The following is a 13857-nucleotide window of genomic DNA, read 5'->3' on the forward strand; positions in this document are numbered from 1 at the left end:
AAGTATCGTTTTCTGGTGGTTTTGTATACGGACCTTGCAAACATGTTTTCAGTGCCGAAAAGAACAGAAACTTAACAAAGGTGGTGACTGCATTTTTCAAGAACAGTGAACAAGGGAATTCGGAGTGATAGAAAGATGTATTGCCTGCGTTCGAAAACAAATGTAATCCCCACATTTAATGTAAAACGCCATTTCGAGACTAATCATTCAAATGTTTGTTCCATGCCAAATGAAGAAAGAAGAGAGTTCGATTCTCAAAATATCGAACTTTACACAAAACAAACTAGTTCTTTTGTATCATATTTCCACCCGAGGAATAATATCAGTGCGGCTGTTATATCTGTCTCACTGCATAGTACAGCATGCATGGGAAGCCGCTTTCTGACGGTGAGTTCTTGAAACAACCTTTCTTATTGACGTCCGACACATTATTTGAGAACTTCCCTAACAAACAACAAATAATTAACAGAACTAAAGGAATGCCAGCCAGCTGAACTGCTATTAAGGATAGAATAATAAGAATGACTGAAGAAGTTTTTGAGCAATTGAAAGCTAATTTGGATAACTCCCAGATGTATGCAATATGTTTCGATGAAAGCATGGATGTGACCTTACAAGCGAGGATAGCTGTTTTTATTTTCGATTTTCTTGTGGAGATGTGATGAGGGATAAATAAGTAAAATTGCTGAGCATACGAACTACGACAACATGGAAAGATAATGAAGCTAAAGGAGGAAGTGAAGTTCATTGACAATACTAGTATTTTTGATTTTCATATCTAATATTTATTTTCTTACAATTTGTTTTAAGTCGCACCGACCCAGATAGGTATTATGGTGACGATAGGAGAGGAAAGGCTTACGAGTAGGAATGTGAAAATGGGAAACCACGGAAACCATCTTCAGGGCTGCCCGGATGCAAGCTCACAGCTGAGAGCCCTAACCGCGCGGCCAACTCGCCCGGTAATAATATTTATTGACGAAATGTGTTACAATAGGAGCTTATTATTTATATTTTTGCAAATAATATTAGGTATTCTAAAAACTTACATATTTAAAATGTATTTTTTTGCAGTATTTGCAAAATACGACCACGGAACATGCAATCAAATGTATTTACAAGATATATCTCTAAAAAGTAAATAAATAAATATTATGGAACATAATTGGAATTTGGAAAGGAAGTCGCGGTTGGGGGGGGGGGGGGTTGTAGATTGTAGCAATTTCTTAAAGGAAAATAACAAGTGGCACAGTCAACAGCTGAGAATAATAAACCAGACTTAAAATGTCACACTTGTTGAAAAAGGTTCGCCATCCCTGGCCTAGACTGTAGTGACTTATCCCCCGACTTTGCATACCAATTTTCATTAAATTCTCTTCATCCGTTTGTTCGTGATGCGTGTACGTACATACATACCGGTACAGACAGACAGACAGACTGACAGACAGGCGGACAGACAGACAGACAGACAGACAGACAGACAGACAGACAGACAGACAGACAGACAGACAGACAGACAGACAGACAGACAGACATTACGGAAAAGTAAAAAGTGCATTTCCTAATTACTGTGAACATGACCGATACAGAAGTACCATTCTTTTTAAATTCTGAGCAATGTGCAGACATAACTCTTATTTTATACCGGTATATAGATAAAGAAAATATTCTCGTACTTTATCATATTTTATTTACCTAAAATTCGTAGCACATATCCTTAGTATGTTTACACCTTTGAGTTGCTTGCCCCAAGGGCTATCTAGAACTGTTGATTTTTTCTAGATTTATCTTACTTCATACCTGACCTCGTATAAAAACGGGATAAGGGTTGGACATACATACGTATATTGGGAATATTATTATTCTACATGTTATGGTCAAATTCACTTCGTGGTTTGATGTCACAGTGTGTAAAATAAGAGAAAAATGTCAACAAAAGAATGCAAATGTGGAAAGATAGAATTTTTAGGACCGTTTCTTTATATCTTGCTGTGCACAGATCAATTGTATTCACAATTGACGAAGAGACTGAAGCACACACACACACACACACACACACACACACACACACACACACACACACACACACACACACAGAGTGAGAGACTACAAATCTCCTTAGGCCTACTACTCTTTGGAAACTAGAATAAACGCTAGTATAATGACAGTAAATAATTGTAGTATGATAACATAAACTACTCAGAACAAGTAAAAAACCTTAATTCAACAAATAATATTGCAATAATAATAATAATAATAATAATAATAATAATAATAATAATTTGTTTTCTCGGTTTCAGGGCTGCTTTTCAATTTTGACAGTCCATTCTATAGCAAATGCAAAAAACCTGAACGCTGCTGCTTGACCTAAGGCAGAGTTTAAGTTACTAATTCCTGGTAAACACCAAATGTACTCGTATCACTAGAGATATTTCACATGCCGGCATCGTACAACGTGGTGTACAATTCGGACTATTCTTCACCCTTCAAAAATCTGACAACCATGATTGAACCTACGACCTTGATATCCGGAGGTAGACAGGCTGATCAACAGAAGAAATCGTAAGTTAAATAATGAAATAAAAGGAGCGTGAAAGTGAATTACTAAAAATTTAATGAACATTTTTTTAAATTTTAATGAAATAAAAAGATTGTTAGTATGTTTATTCACAATGCGCTAGCGGATTACAAATAAAATTGACGACCTCTTCATTACGTTGCAGTCAGTAGAGCATCACAATTGTCATCCTACAAAAGGGTAGCCAGTTCCCTGTATTCGTTCCTTGCTCCACTTATCTACACGAGCAGCTAACTCAGGACTTAGTTCCTTTTTTCCTGTTCCAACCTCCCCTCGGCGCATGAATGTAGCATCATTGCAGAACATCTCGTTCAGTTTCTTCTTTTGTTCTTCGAAATTTACCATTGGATTATCCTTCATTTTACTGAAGTCCAGATGTTCAGCTAAAGCTAAAAACTGCTCTTCGCTAAACTCCTTTCCCAGAAATTTAGCCGTTTTTCTGATAATTCCCGGTAGATCCTGAAATAGAGTGAAAAAATCATTATTACATAGCAGTATGTGTTAAGTTTCTCGACATAAACTAAGGCGTTATTGAGTTCGAGAAACGTGAAACATTATACATGTTCTTAGACATAAACTAAAAGACTTTAATTGTTTCTTAAATAAATTAACATGTACTATATTATTTTTCTGTAAAAAATTAATATATAGGCTATTGTAGTTGTTTTGATTAAATTAGTATTAATAGTCCTTAACTGAGTTATTATTCATGTTTTTTTAAGTAGGCCTATACGAATGCAAGTTATGTCTTTAGGTAAAATACACGAACATACTCGAGTTGTACTTGAAATGCAGTTTATTAACAATAATTTTGTAAAATAACCTACTGAAGGTGTTTTAAACATAAGCCCGTAGACTATATAAAGTAATAATTTTAGTGGTATTTTAATGTTACGTAACACTTATTATTTGTGACATAAACCAACATATTCTGGTAGTTGTGCAGAAATTTTTAAAAATTATTCTTAAGTGAACCGACTTACGAAAATTGTTTTGAATGAACTGGGCCGGTGATGTCGATATTTGGCTCTTAAAACAGCAATTACCTTAAGGTGAATTAACGCTCGTATCTGTTTGTAAAATAAACTAATATGTTATAGTCATTGATATATTAACTGTTACTAAATAATTTTATTACAGTCAAGCTGGTTTTAAATTAACTAACGCATTCGACTTGTTTTGGATTTATACTAATTAACAAATCTTAGCAGATGCAGCAGCAGCAGTACTATTAGTAGTAGTAGTAGTCATTGTTGTTGCCTCGTTTATGGTCTTGGAATACATTCAGTAATCATTTCCTTTTATATGACAAGGTATGAAACCTTTCAATTCAAGAAATAATGAAAATTGTGTATGTAGTAGTACCTATAAATTACGTGATTAAGATGGAAACTTGAAATGTACATTCGAAACACATCTGTATAATGAATACGCCGGGCAAGTTGGTCGTGTGGTTAGGGGCGCATAGCTGTGAACTTGCTTCCGGGAGATAGTGGGTTCGAGCCCCACTGTCGGCAGCCCTGAAGATGGCTTTCCGTGGGTTACCATTTTCACACCAGGTAAGTGCTGGGACTGTACCTTAATGAAGGTCACGGCCACTTCCCATTCCTAGGCCTTTCCTATCCCATCGTCACCACAAGAGCTATCTGTGTGGATGCGACGTAAAACCAATTGTAAAAAGAAGAAAGAAAAATTATATAATGAATGTGGGGAGCAGATATAACAGTTGCTAACAAAAGTTTCCGAGAATTTTAACATAAAAACATGAGTAAGTACGTTGACACCTAATTTTCACCATCACCTTCAAGATAGTCACACTTGGCTTGGAAATGGCTATTCCAGCGATTTTCCTACTTTTGAAGCACTCATGAAAGTCTTCCGGCTTCAATGTGTTCAGTACCTCCTGCGATTCCATCAAAATCTCTTCAATGGAGTGAAAGCATCGCCTATGGTACGAGAGTTTCATTTAAGGGGAGAGGTATTAGTCGCAGGAGAACAGATCAGGTGAGTAGGGAGGTTGCGGAACAGTGGTTGTATTGTTCTTTGTCTGAAAGTACCTCAGAGAGAAGGAGCTCTGGGCGGGTGCATTGTAATGATGCCTTAACAAGTCCACTTTGTTCCACATGTGAGGCCGTTTGCGCCTCACACTTTCCATCAGTCATCTCGAAACATCTTTATAAAATTTCCTGCTGACATCAGTCATTTCGAAAGTACACTATGTTCATAAAAATCAGAACATCTTGAAAGACTAGAGATAGGAAGTTCATATTCACAGGACATGTGCATTAGTATGCTCTGAAGAAATGATTAGCATTGGAACCATGTCGCCCTCGGGTTTAAGGTCCGCACCGAAATGTCGGCGCGCCACCAACGACTGGTAAAATGTGTGTGGCTCTTGTTGTCGCTATAAACCGAAGATAATGGATCAGTGTGACTAGAGCAGACGTGCAGGATGCCTCGCAGACGTATGCGAGAACCGTACCGTCAAATGACTGAGCTTCAAAGAGGGCGCATTATGGGCATGAGAGAAAGTGATGCATTCATCCGAGAAATATCTGCTCGTGTGGGACGAAGTGTGTTGGCAGTGCAACGGGTGAGTACAAAATGGTTCACAGAAGGCCGTAGAACACGACGAGATGGGCCTGGTCGCACCACCCAGACCACCCCCCGAGATGATTGACACCTCATCTGAATGGCATTTCAGGACAGATCTGCGTCCTCCTCGGCTCTGGCGCTACACTATCACGAGTGACAGTCCGTCGCCGTTTATTACAGTGTGGGTTACCGGCGGATTGCCCACTTCTCCGCCTACATTTCACTAAAGTGCATGAACATGCTAGACAACAATGGTGTATGGAACGACGTCACCGGGGACAGGAATGGCAGCAGTTAGTGTTTTCGGACGAATACAGGTTCTGTTTGTTTGAAAATGATGGCCGCATTTTGGTTCGCCGCAGACGGGGAGAGAGACATCACATTGACTGTTTTCGCACACGACATACAGCGACATACAGGTGTGGGGTGTTATTGGGTACACCACAAATTACAGTTGGTGCGTGTCCAGGGCACTGTGGCCAGTTTGACCTAAGTGAATGACATCTTGCGATCCGTAGGCATACCCTTTCTGCTCGACTATCCAGAAACAATATTTCAGCAGGACAATGCGCGACCACATGTTGCTGCACGAACACGTGCCTTCTTGTTGTCAAAGAATGTCAGACTGTTGTCCTAGCCCGCCCGATCACCGGACTTGTTGCCAATCGAAAACGTGTGAGATGTGGTGAAACGACGGGTGCAGCGCTGTGACCCATGTCAATTACCAAGATGAACTGTGGAACCAGGTGAATGCAGCGTCGATAGCTATACCCCACAACGCCATTCGCGCCTTATACGCGTCGATGCCCTGACGCATGGAACAAGTTATCAGTGCCCATAGAGGACCAAGTGCCTACTAGGCAACAGGACACATGCTGGATCTAGGTGACTGAAATGGTAATCGTTTCTGCAGAACATACGAATTAACATGTCCTGTAAATATAAACTTCCTATCTCTAGTCTTTCAAGATGTTTTATATGAACATTTTTGTACGTTCATATTATCGGAAATTCTGTGTAGCACCTCGTGTATTTCAAATGCCTTCATTGAGGATAGCTGACATAATTTGTCCTAGACACGGAGAGAATCACCCAACTCCGAATAGCCACTTCGAATGTTAAGTGCGTCTTACGCTAACATTGTTAAAAGCACTCTTCGAGCCCAGAGCTCAAATGTCGTTCCCCCAGCCCCGTCTATTAGAAGACGTTAGTGAGTGCATGTTAACGCGGTTTTCATAATGGCATACACGCACGAAACAACATATGATTTATTTTATGTTGTAGCGTAATAATAACATTTATAATAATAACAATAATAATATCGCTTTTCCCACGACTGTGTGGTTACTGGTGCAAACTGTGTCGCTCATGCGAATTAAACCCTGTTTTATGGCTGAAGTGAACAGTGTGTGTGTGTGTGTGTGTGTGCATTTCCGTTTCCTGCACTAAAAATAATGAATTAACTTTTATTACTTAAATATGACATATAGAATACGTAAATAGGCTATTTCAAACACTAGCTTTTGCCCTTCAAGTCGTTATCCTATGATGTAAACCTACTGTATACAGGCCTAAATAACATCGTAACGACCGTATATCTGTAGAGTGAATGGTTAGGTGACATTTTCGTACAGTTATCAGTTTCAGATATAATAATGACCATCTGCATATATTTTTAGTTCTGGGGTATGTCGGTTTGTCGGTTGTCGTTTTGTCCGTCTGTTTGTTTGGTTTCTTTTTTGTCTGAGTTCATATAACTAGGAAACCACTAGATATATTTCTACCAAATTTCATATTTAGAATCCATCTGTCGTTGGGTATGTTTCAGAGCCAATGTTATTTCCAAATCTTTGAATGACCGAGCTCGATAGCTGCAGTCGTTTAAGTGCGGCCAGTATCCAGTAATCGGGAGATAGTGGGTTCGAGCCCCACTGTCGGTAGCCCTGAAGATGGTTTTCCGTGGTTTCCCATTTTCACACCAGACAAATGCTGGGGCTGTACCTTAATTAAGGCCACGGCCGATTCCTTCCACTTCCTAGGCCTTTCCTCTCCCATCGTCGCCGTAAGACATCTGTGTCGGTGCGACGTAAAGCAAATAGCAAAATAATAATAATAATAATAATAATAATAATAATAATAATAATAATAATAATAATAATAATAATAATAATAATAATAATAATAATAATAATAATAATAATAAACCTTTGAATGGGCTGGGGGTTTATAGGAAAATCGAAACAGTGATTTTACACTCCCACGGAATATACGTACATGACCAACCTTAATGGATATTTACCAGCCTTAATAGGAATCAATTTCTAAAACTTTCTTCTCATGTGCACCTTTCGATGGGAGATAGCATTAACGGACGTTTTTGCAATCTAATTGCCAGTGGATTTTTCTCCAAAACGGGTGCGTATAAAGCATATTTCTTATAACTGGTAAAGTATTGGAAATATCGTAACCAAACTTCATATTTAGCATCCGCCTGTCAAATGGTAAGTTTTACGACCATTTCAATTTTCCAAAATTGGATGGAGGTTTATAGGAAAGTGATTTTACTGTCTCAAGATCAGCCTGAATTGAAATCTACCAACCTTAACGGAAATCTATTTCTAACACATTTTTGATAGAAAGAGTTAATAAGGGAGATATCATTAACGGTCGGTTTTGTAGTCTAAGACTCAAACGACAAATTGGGCGCCAATTTGTAATCTACTCATTCAGGATAGTGTTATAAGGTACATATGACGTCAAGGAATCACTTGAATTTAGCATTTATAGAACGATTATTCCTAATAGGCCTAAACGCTTTAAACTGGGTATATCAAAAGGCTATATATAACAAACATTATGTTATTTCCGTTATTTTACGCCGTATACGTATTAATTGTACTGCGGATAATAACGGAGATCCTTACGAAAAATTGGATTTTTAGTCCAAGTCCCGTGATACACTTGGTGCCCTTCACTTCAGAGTGGGTTAACGGGAATAACTTAAGAGCCATTTCACTCTTTCCGATAGAACAACGATGGGTTTCATGAGGTTTCAGCCACAGTAGCACTCCAGTGGTCAGAGGAACGACAATAAACAACCGAGAGCAGGGAGAATTTCGCTCAACTTCGGACCAAATAAACTCTGTAATCGTCCTCATTCTGACTCGACTTTGTTCAGATTTATCGTACTTCATGTTGCTGCCACGTGCTTTCGTAGAACAATATTAGTTTAACATGCCGTATTAAACGTTTTAATGTGTCCGATGACCTCGATGCTGGGTCCTTTAAACAACAAGCATTCATCAAACGTTTGAATACTGACATGTAACTTCGCATAAATTCATGAAGGAAACATGTGATCCATTACAAATTCCCGTGCGAAGAACGGGTAGAAATGCTAGTACTGAATAAAAACCTTCGATAGGGAATTCAGTCTGGCAGTGCGATCGTAATGCTGTGCTTTGTTTCTACTCACTGAACCTGCTGTTGTTGCCCTGAACGTTCAGGCTTGCACTGTATGCAGTCTAGTGGCATTTGAGCCTGCGACAATTGCCCTAGGCTACAACGGTAGATGCTAGTAATTTAACGTCGCACTAACACATCGAAGGTTTTTGGCGATGGAAGGATGGGTAAGGTAGCGGCAGTAGTCTTCATGAGGGACCGCCTCGAGGTTTCGCTCACGTTCATACTCGGTCGACTTTGAGCGGGTTGGCTGGCAGCGTAAGGTGGCTGATGCGCTTACGGACAATATCAACGAAGTTACGATGAGCAAACTTAAAAGTAGCGTGGAAAGGAGAGTGGCTGACTAGAATGTTAGACACCATGCAAATATTGCAAAAAAAATATTGAACTAATGTACTGTAATTACCAAACACCTGTCAAGTTAGTAGACATGGGACCGAGCTCGATAGCTGCAGTCGCTTAATTGCGGCCAGTATCCAGTATTCGGGAGATAGTAGGTTCGAACCCCACTATCGGCAGCCCTGAAGATGGTTTTCCATGGTTTCCCATTTTCACACCAGGCAAATGCTGGGGCTGTACCTTAATTAAGGCCACGGCCGCTTCCTTCCCACTCGTAGCCCTTTCCTGTCCCATCGTCGCCATAAGACCTATCTGTGTCGGTGCGACGTAAAGCAACTAGCAAAAAAAAAAAAAAAAAAAGTAGATATGGGATATTACCTGGTACTGTCTTTCACATCGTCACAAACATTCATCATTATTGTATTGTCAGTTTTAGTACAGATTACAGAATGAATCAAGAGAGCGTCATTTACTATACCTCGGTTAAGCGAGCTCTTTTGGCAGTAATAAAGTTACCAGCTGAAATGAAATTTCTTTCATTTGCCTCATTGAATAGACAATATTTTTTTCACTAGCAGAGCAAGTCTTGCTGTTATATCTCCATCTTGCGAAGGGGTCAGTAGTGATAAAAAGGGGACTCTGGGCCAGGGGCTAATGCGCAAGATGGCCGCCGCGCGCAATCTACCTCTAGGGCTACCGCGCAAGATGGCCGCCACGCGCAATCTACCTCTAGGGCTACCGCGCAAGATGGCCGCCACGCGCAATCTACCTCTAGCTACGCGCTACGTCCTCGGACACCTTCAGAAAATAGGATGTCGTTATCTTATGGAATACTGTCGAAAGAGGCTACTAAAAGGGATACCTGACTTGGAAGAGCAAGTGTTAGCGAACTAGGGGTCATTAGCTGAGCCTAGGTATGATGTATGCTAAGCTGTTGTGTATAACCTCCCTTGGCCAACTCCTGTAGGTCACTTTATTCCGAGGGGGCGGGGGTTGATCAGAGTAAAGCTCCTCCAGGGGCACCGAGCAACCTGTGCTGTTGTTGTGTCTGCAATGGCGAACTTAGGTTTTTTACCTGAGTCTAGCTATGATGTGTGCTAAGCTGTCGTCTGTTTAACCTCCTTGGCCAACTCTTGTAGGACACTTCATTCTGATGTGGTAAGGTTCTAGCAGAGTAAAGCTCCTCCAGGGGCACCCTTGCCTTAGGTAGGAGCCGAGCAACCTGTGATGTTGTGCCTGCATTAGCGAACTCGGGTTTTCTAGCTGGGTGTAGGCATGTTGTGTGCTAAGCTATCGTCTATCCAACCTGCTTGGCCAACTCTTGTAGGGAGTACTTCAGCCCTAGAGGAGCAGAGTAAATGCTACTCCTAAGGATTCGAACGTGGAGTTGACATAAACTCAAAACTAAAGAGCTTAAGTGCAATTCATATATCCTCACCCTGATTGAAATATGTGTACGATGTGTACTGACTACAGTAAATGTGGAGACATGTTCATCTCAGCAGAAAAAGAATGACTTTGCGAGCTAAGCTGTATTTTCCCCTACCTGGTGTAGTACTAAAAAATGTTGACAATATGTTATGATGCGAGACACTTGACTTGAGAGAGAACACGGGGTCTTCAGCTACAGGTCATAGCTTGTTCGCGATGACGGAACTACAGCTCTTGCTACCAAGATAACGTTACTCTACTTAGATCTGAATTGTTTTATGAGGTAGGGTGGAGGGGTAGATTTTTATTAATGGTATACTGCTAGTCGTAAGGGTAACTAACAGGGATGGGCTAACTCAGGAGAGAGCTGTGCTAGGACACAGAGGTAATTAGACATATACAGAGCCTTACAGACGCATTCTCTAGTTTTCTTCTTTCTTTCTTTCAGCGAGGGATCTCACCTCTACCGCCTTAATGACAGTATTCAAGAGCTACAGACTCTGGGTCGGGGGATACCAGTACCTCGCCTTACATGGCCTATCGTTAACTTCTTAAGACTTAGCTGCTTCCTGATTATGGTTAAGAGGGCTAGGTTAACCTATGCATATGACGCCAGGCTTAACTTTACAAGGGCGTTACAGTCTCAAATTTGAGATTCGATCTTACGCTCAACCCAACTAGACGAGATAAGACATGATCCAGGGACTTTGATGCTGAGATTGGTGGAAGGACTAGGGATATGGTGTGAGGTGTAATACAAATGCTTTATTTACAGACAGCGTAATATTGGGGAGCATCTTCGAAGTTCTAAAAACGGAGAGCCTAGCATAACATAGAAGAAATAACTGCACGTGCAAGTTGACTAGCTTTCGATGTATTTGCTAACACATAGAATACAAAGTATTTTTTTCCCTACAAGTTTGCATCTTAGGTACAATCACGCAGGAAGACCTTACCTATCCTTGTACTGAATACCCAATGTAATACGTAAAATTAATGTGGTGCCGGAATATAGCTCTGCAGCATTTCGCGTATTATCAGAATTCCCGAATACAGAATAAAATCCTTACTTACACTTTACGTTCGATACCCCTGCAGGCCTGACGTTGCGCTGACCACGCGTTAACCTCCTAGGCGATGGTGTAAGCCTTAATACATAACATGCTTCATTCATTGAGACGTAAGGCTGAAAAGCAACCTTAGGTCCAGGGGAGATGAGCGACCGCGCAAGGTATCAGCCAAAGAAAGACAAAGGCTACGAAAGGCGTGAAAATTAAAGATTCCTTAGCCTTCGTAAACCTAATAGCGTAAGGGTCGGAAAAGAACAAGAGTTAACCGAGGAAGGTCGGATAAAAGTGAGTGACCTAACACAAGTAAGTAGAAGCATGCGTATACATGGGCTCTTATGGCATTAACCCGGTGGAGGCTGTGCTAGGGCTTTTTGCCTTGTATCTAATAAAATCCATGACCCAGCCTGGAATTACCCTAATTCGAGGTTCTATCCTCCTAACCGGATGCCCTCCTAACTTGCAACTCTCGGTGGAGTGATGTAGGAGGGTGATGGAATACTGCTGTAAGAAACGACTAAAAAAGGGGTGCTCGAGGGCTTTTAACTTCCGAGCGTGGTATAAGCGACAAGAGGACCTCAAGCTGAGTCTGGCATTAATTATAGTTGTTTAACATTTTTGAATAGGGAATCGAAGGTTTAGTGACTCGAGAACAATCTTCTACTCACAACCACGAGGCTTCAGTAATCTGCTGACAGTGTAGCCGGTTACGCTATGTAAGCAACTCAGCTGTCGCAGAGATGCATGCCGTTACAATTGACATGAATGAAATATCTGACCCGCACACACTTCGACTCTTTGAATACAACTCTGCATCTGTTGGCACAAAGGGGTCTATAGCTGAGTCTGGCATAAGTCTAACTCTGCAGAGCTACTACAGGGTTTACAACTTGTAACTCATAAGCTATTAGTTTTTATTAGCTTAACATTCGGAACAAGGCTACTATGCAAGATAGCTGCTATACTTTATTCGTTTAGACTTAACTAGAGGGCTGTCTCATGGGCTGACAACTTGTAACTTAAGACCTCATGCATTACAATTGTGTCAAACACGGAATGTAGCGTACAGGACCTGTTATTTCTCTTTCTTCTTCTCCTCCTTAACCTTTTTCTCAATATATTTGGATTAACACGACGAAAAGCATAGTTCGCAAGGCAGAAAACGTAATCATGCACAGTTATATTTATGACCCAGCCGAAAATTAAATCTAAGCCCTTGTTGATGTAGATGAAGAGAAGTTTATTACGACGGAAACACTTAGTTCTCAAGCCACAAAACATAATCATACGCAGTTAAAATCACAACCCGTCGGGGATCGAACCCAACGCCTTGTAAACTTAAGGTTAGTATGCTAATGATACAACCGAGGAGCCTTGTATCTAATAAAATCCATGACCCGGCCTGAAATTACATCAGCCCTCGACAATACAAACTATTAAGTGAACTACGAGGGGTTATTAACAGTGTGTGTCTCTTATTACTCTTAGAAAATGTACATTTAAGCTCTACTGATAAAATGTTAGTCTCTTCTATATTTAAAGTCGCAACAAGTTAACACTTGGTTTCTTTCGAGCTTAACATTTAAACTATATAGGCTATACTCGTATATATAACCTGTAGTGTGCCTTCCTCTTACCCGGAGGCCCCGGGTTCGATTCCTGGCTAGGTTAAGGATTTTTACCTGGACTTGTGGGTTGGTTCGAGGTCTACTTAGCGTACGTGATTAGAATTGACGGGCTATCTGACGATGAGATAGCGGCCCCGGTCTAGAAAGCTAAGAATAACGGCCGAGAGGATTCGTCGTGCTGACTATACGACACCTCGTAATCCGCAATCCTTCGGGCTGAGCGACGGCCGCTTGGTAGGCCAAGGCCCTTCAAGGGCTGTAGTGTTATGGGGTTTGTTTATGTGTATATAACATTTTACTCTTACGTCTAACTCTATTGAAAAATTGTCGTTCTCTTCTGACTTCAAACTGGTTACCTATCTGACCTTTATTAATCCAAATTTCGTTTCTTCTAATGTTTAACTGCCTGCTGTCATTTCTTGATGGATACAGTACTTTGCATCGAAACGAAAAGTTTACCGTGCTAATGACAATGAGTTAAAACTGTGTGTTCAGAACCAAAAAGAAATTCGTGCTACACACATGATAGTGAACGGAACCCAGGGCTTACGTCTTATTATAAGGCAAAAGGGCTTCCACCTCCTAGCAAAAGAGCAAAAGGGCTTTCTCCTCCTATCAAAAGGGATCCTGCTCCTAGCAAATGGGCTAAAGGGATCCTCCTCCTAGCAAAAGGGCAAAACGGCTGTCCCTATCAATAAAGTACATGCATTATGCTTTACACTATTCTTTCTAGCCCTATCAATACTATGTGTAGCCG

General features: G+C 40.7%; 2 protein-coding genes across 2 annotated transcripts in view; both read right to left on the reverse strand.

Moving 5' to 3' along the window:
• Positions 1 to 13857, reverse strand: part of LOC136880955 (luciferin sulfotransferase) — a 331501-nt gene that overhangs the window by 51647 nt on the left and 265997 nt on the right. The gene's annotated exons all lie outside the window — the stretch shown is intronic.
• Positions 2744 to 13857, reverse strand: part of LOC136862644 (luciferin sulfotransferase) — a 105208-nt gene continuing 94094 nt past the window's right edge. The window contains exon 7 of the mRNA XM_068225719.1: positions 2744 to 3037. Coding sequence (XP_068081820.1) covers positions 2744 to 3037 — 294 coding nt within the window. The remainder of the gene's footprint in view (positions 3038 to 13857) is intronic.

Source organism: Anabrus simplex, chromosome 1, assembly GCF_040414725.1.
Source record: "Anabrus simplex isolate iqAnaSimp1 chromosome 1, ASM4041472v1, whole genome shotgun sequence".
In the NCBI taxonomy this organism is placed as follows: Eukaryota; Metazoa; Arthropoda; class Insecta; order Orthoptera; family Tettigoniidae; genus Anabrus; species Anabrus simplex.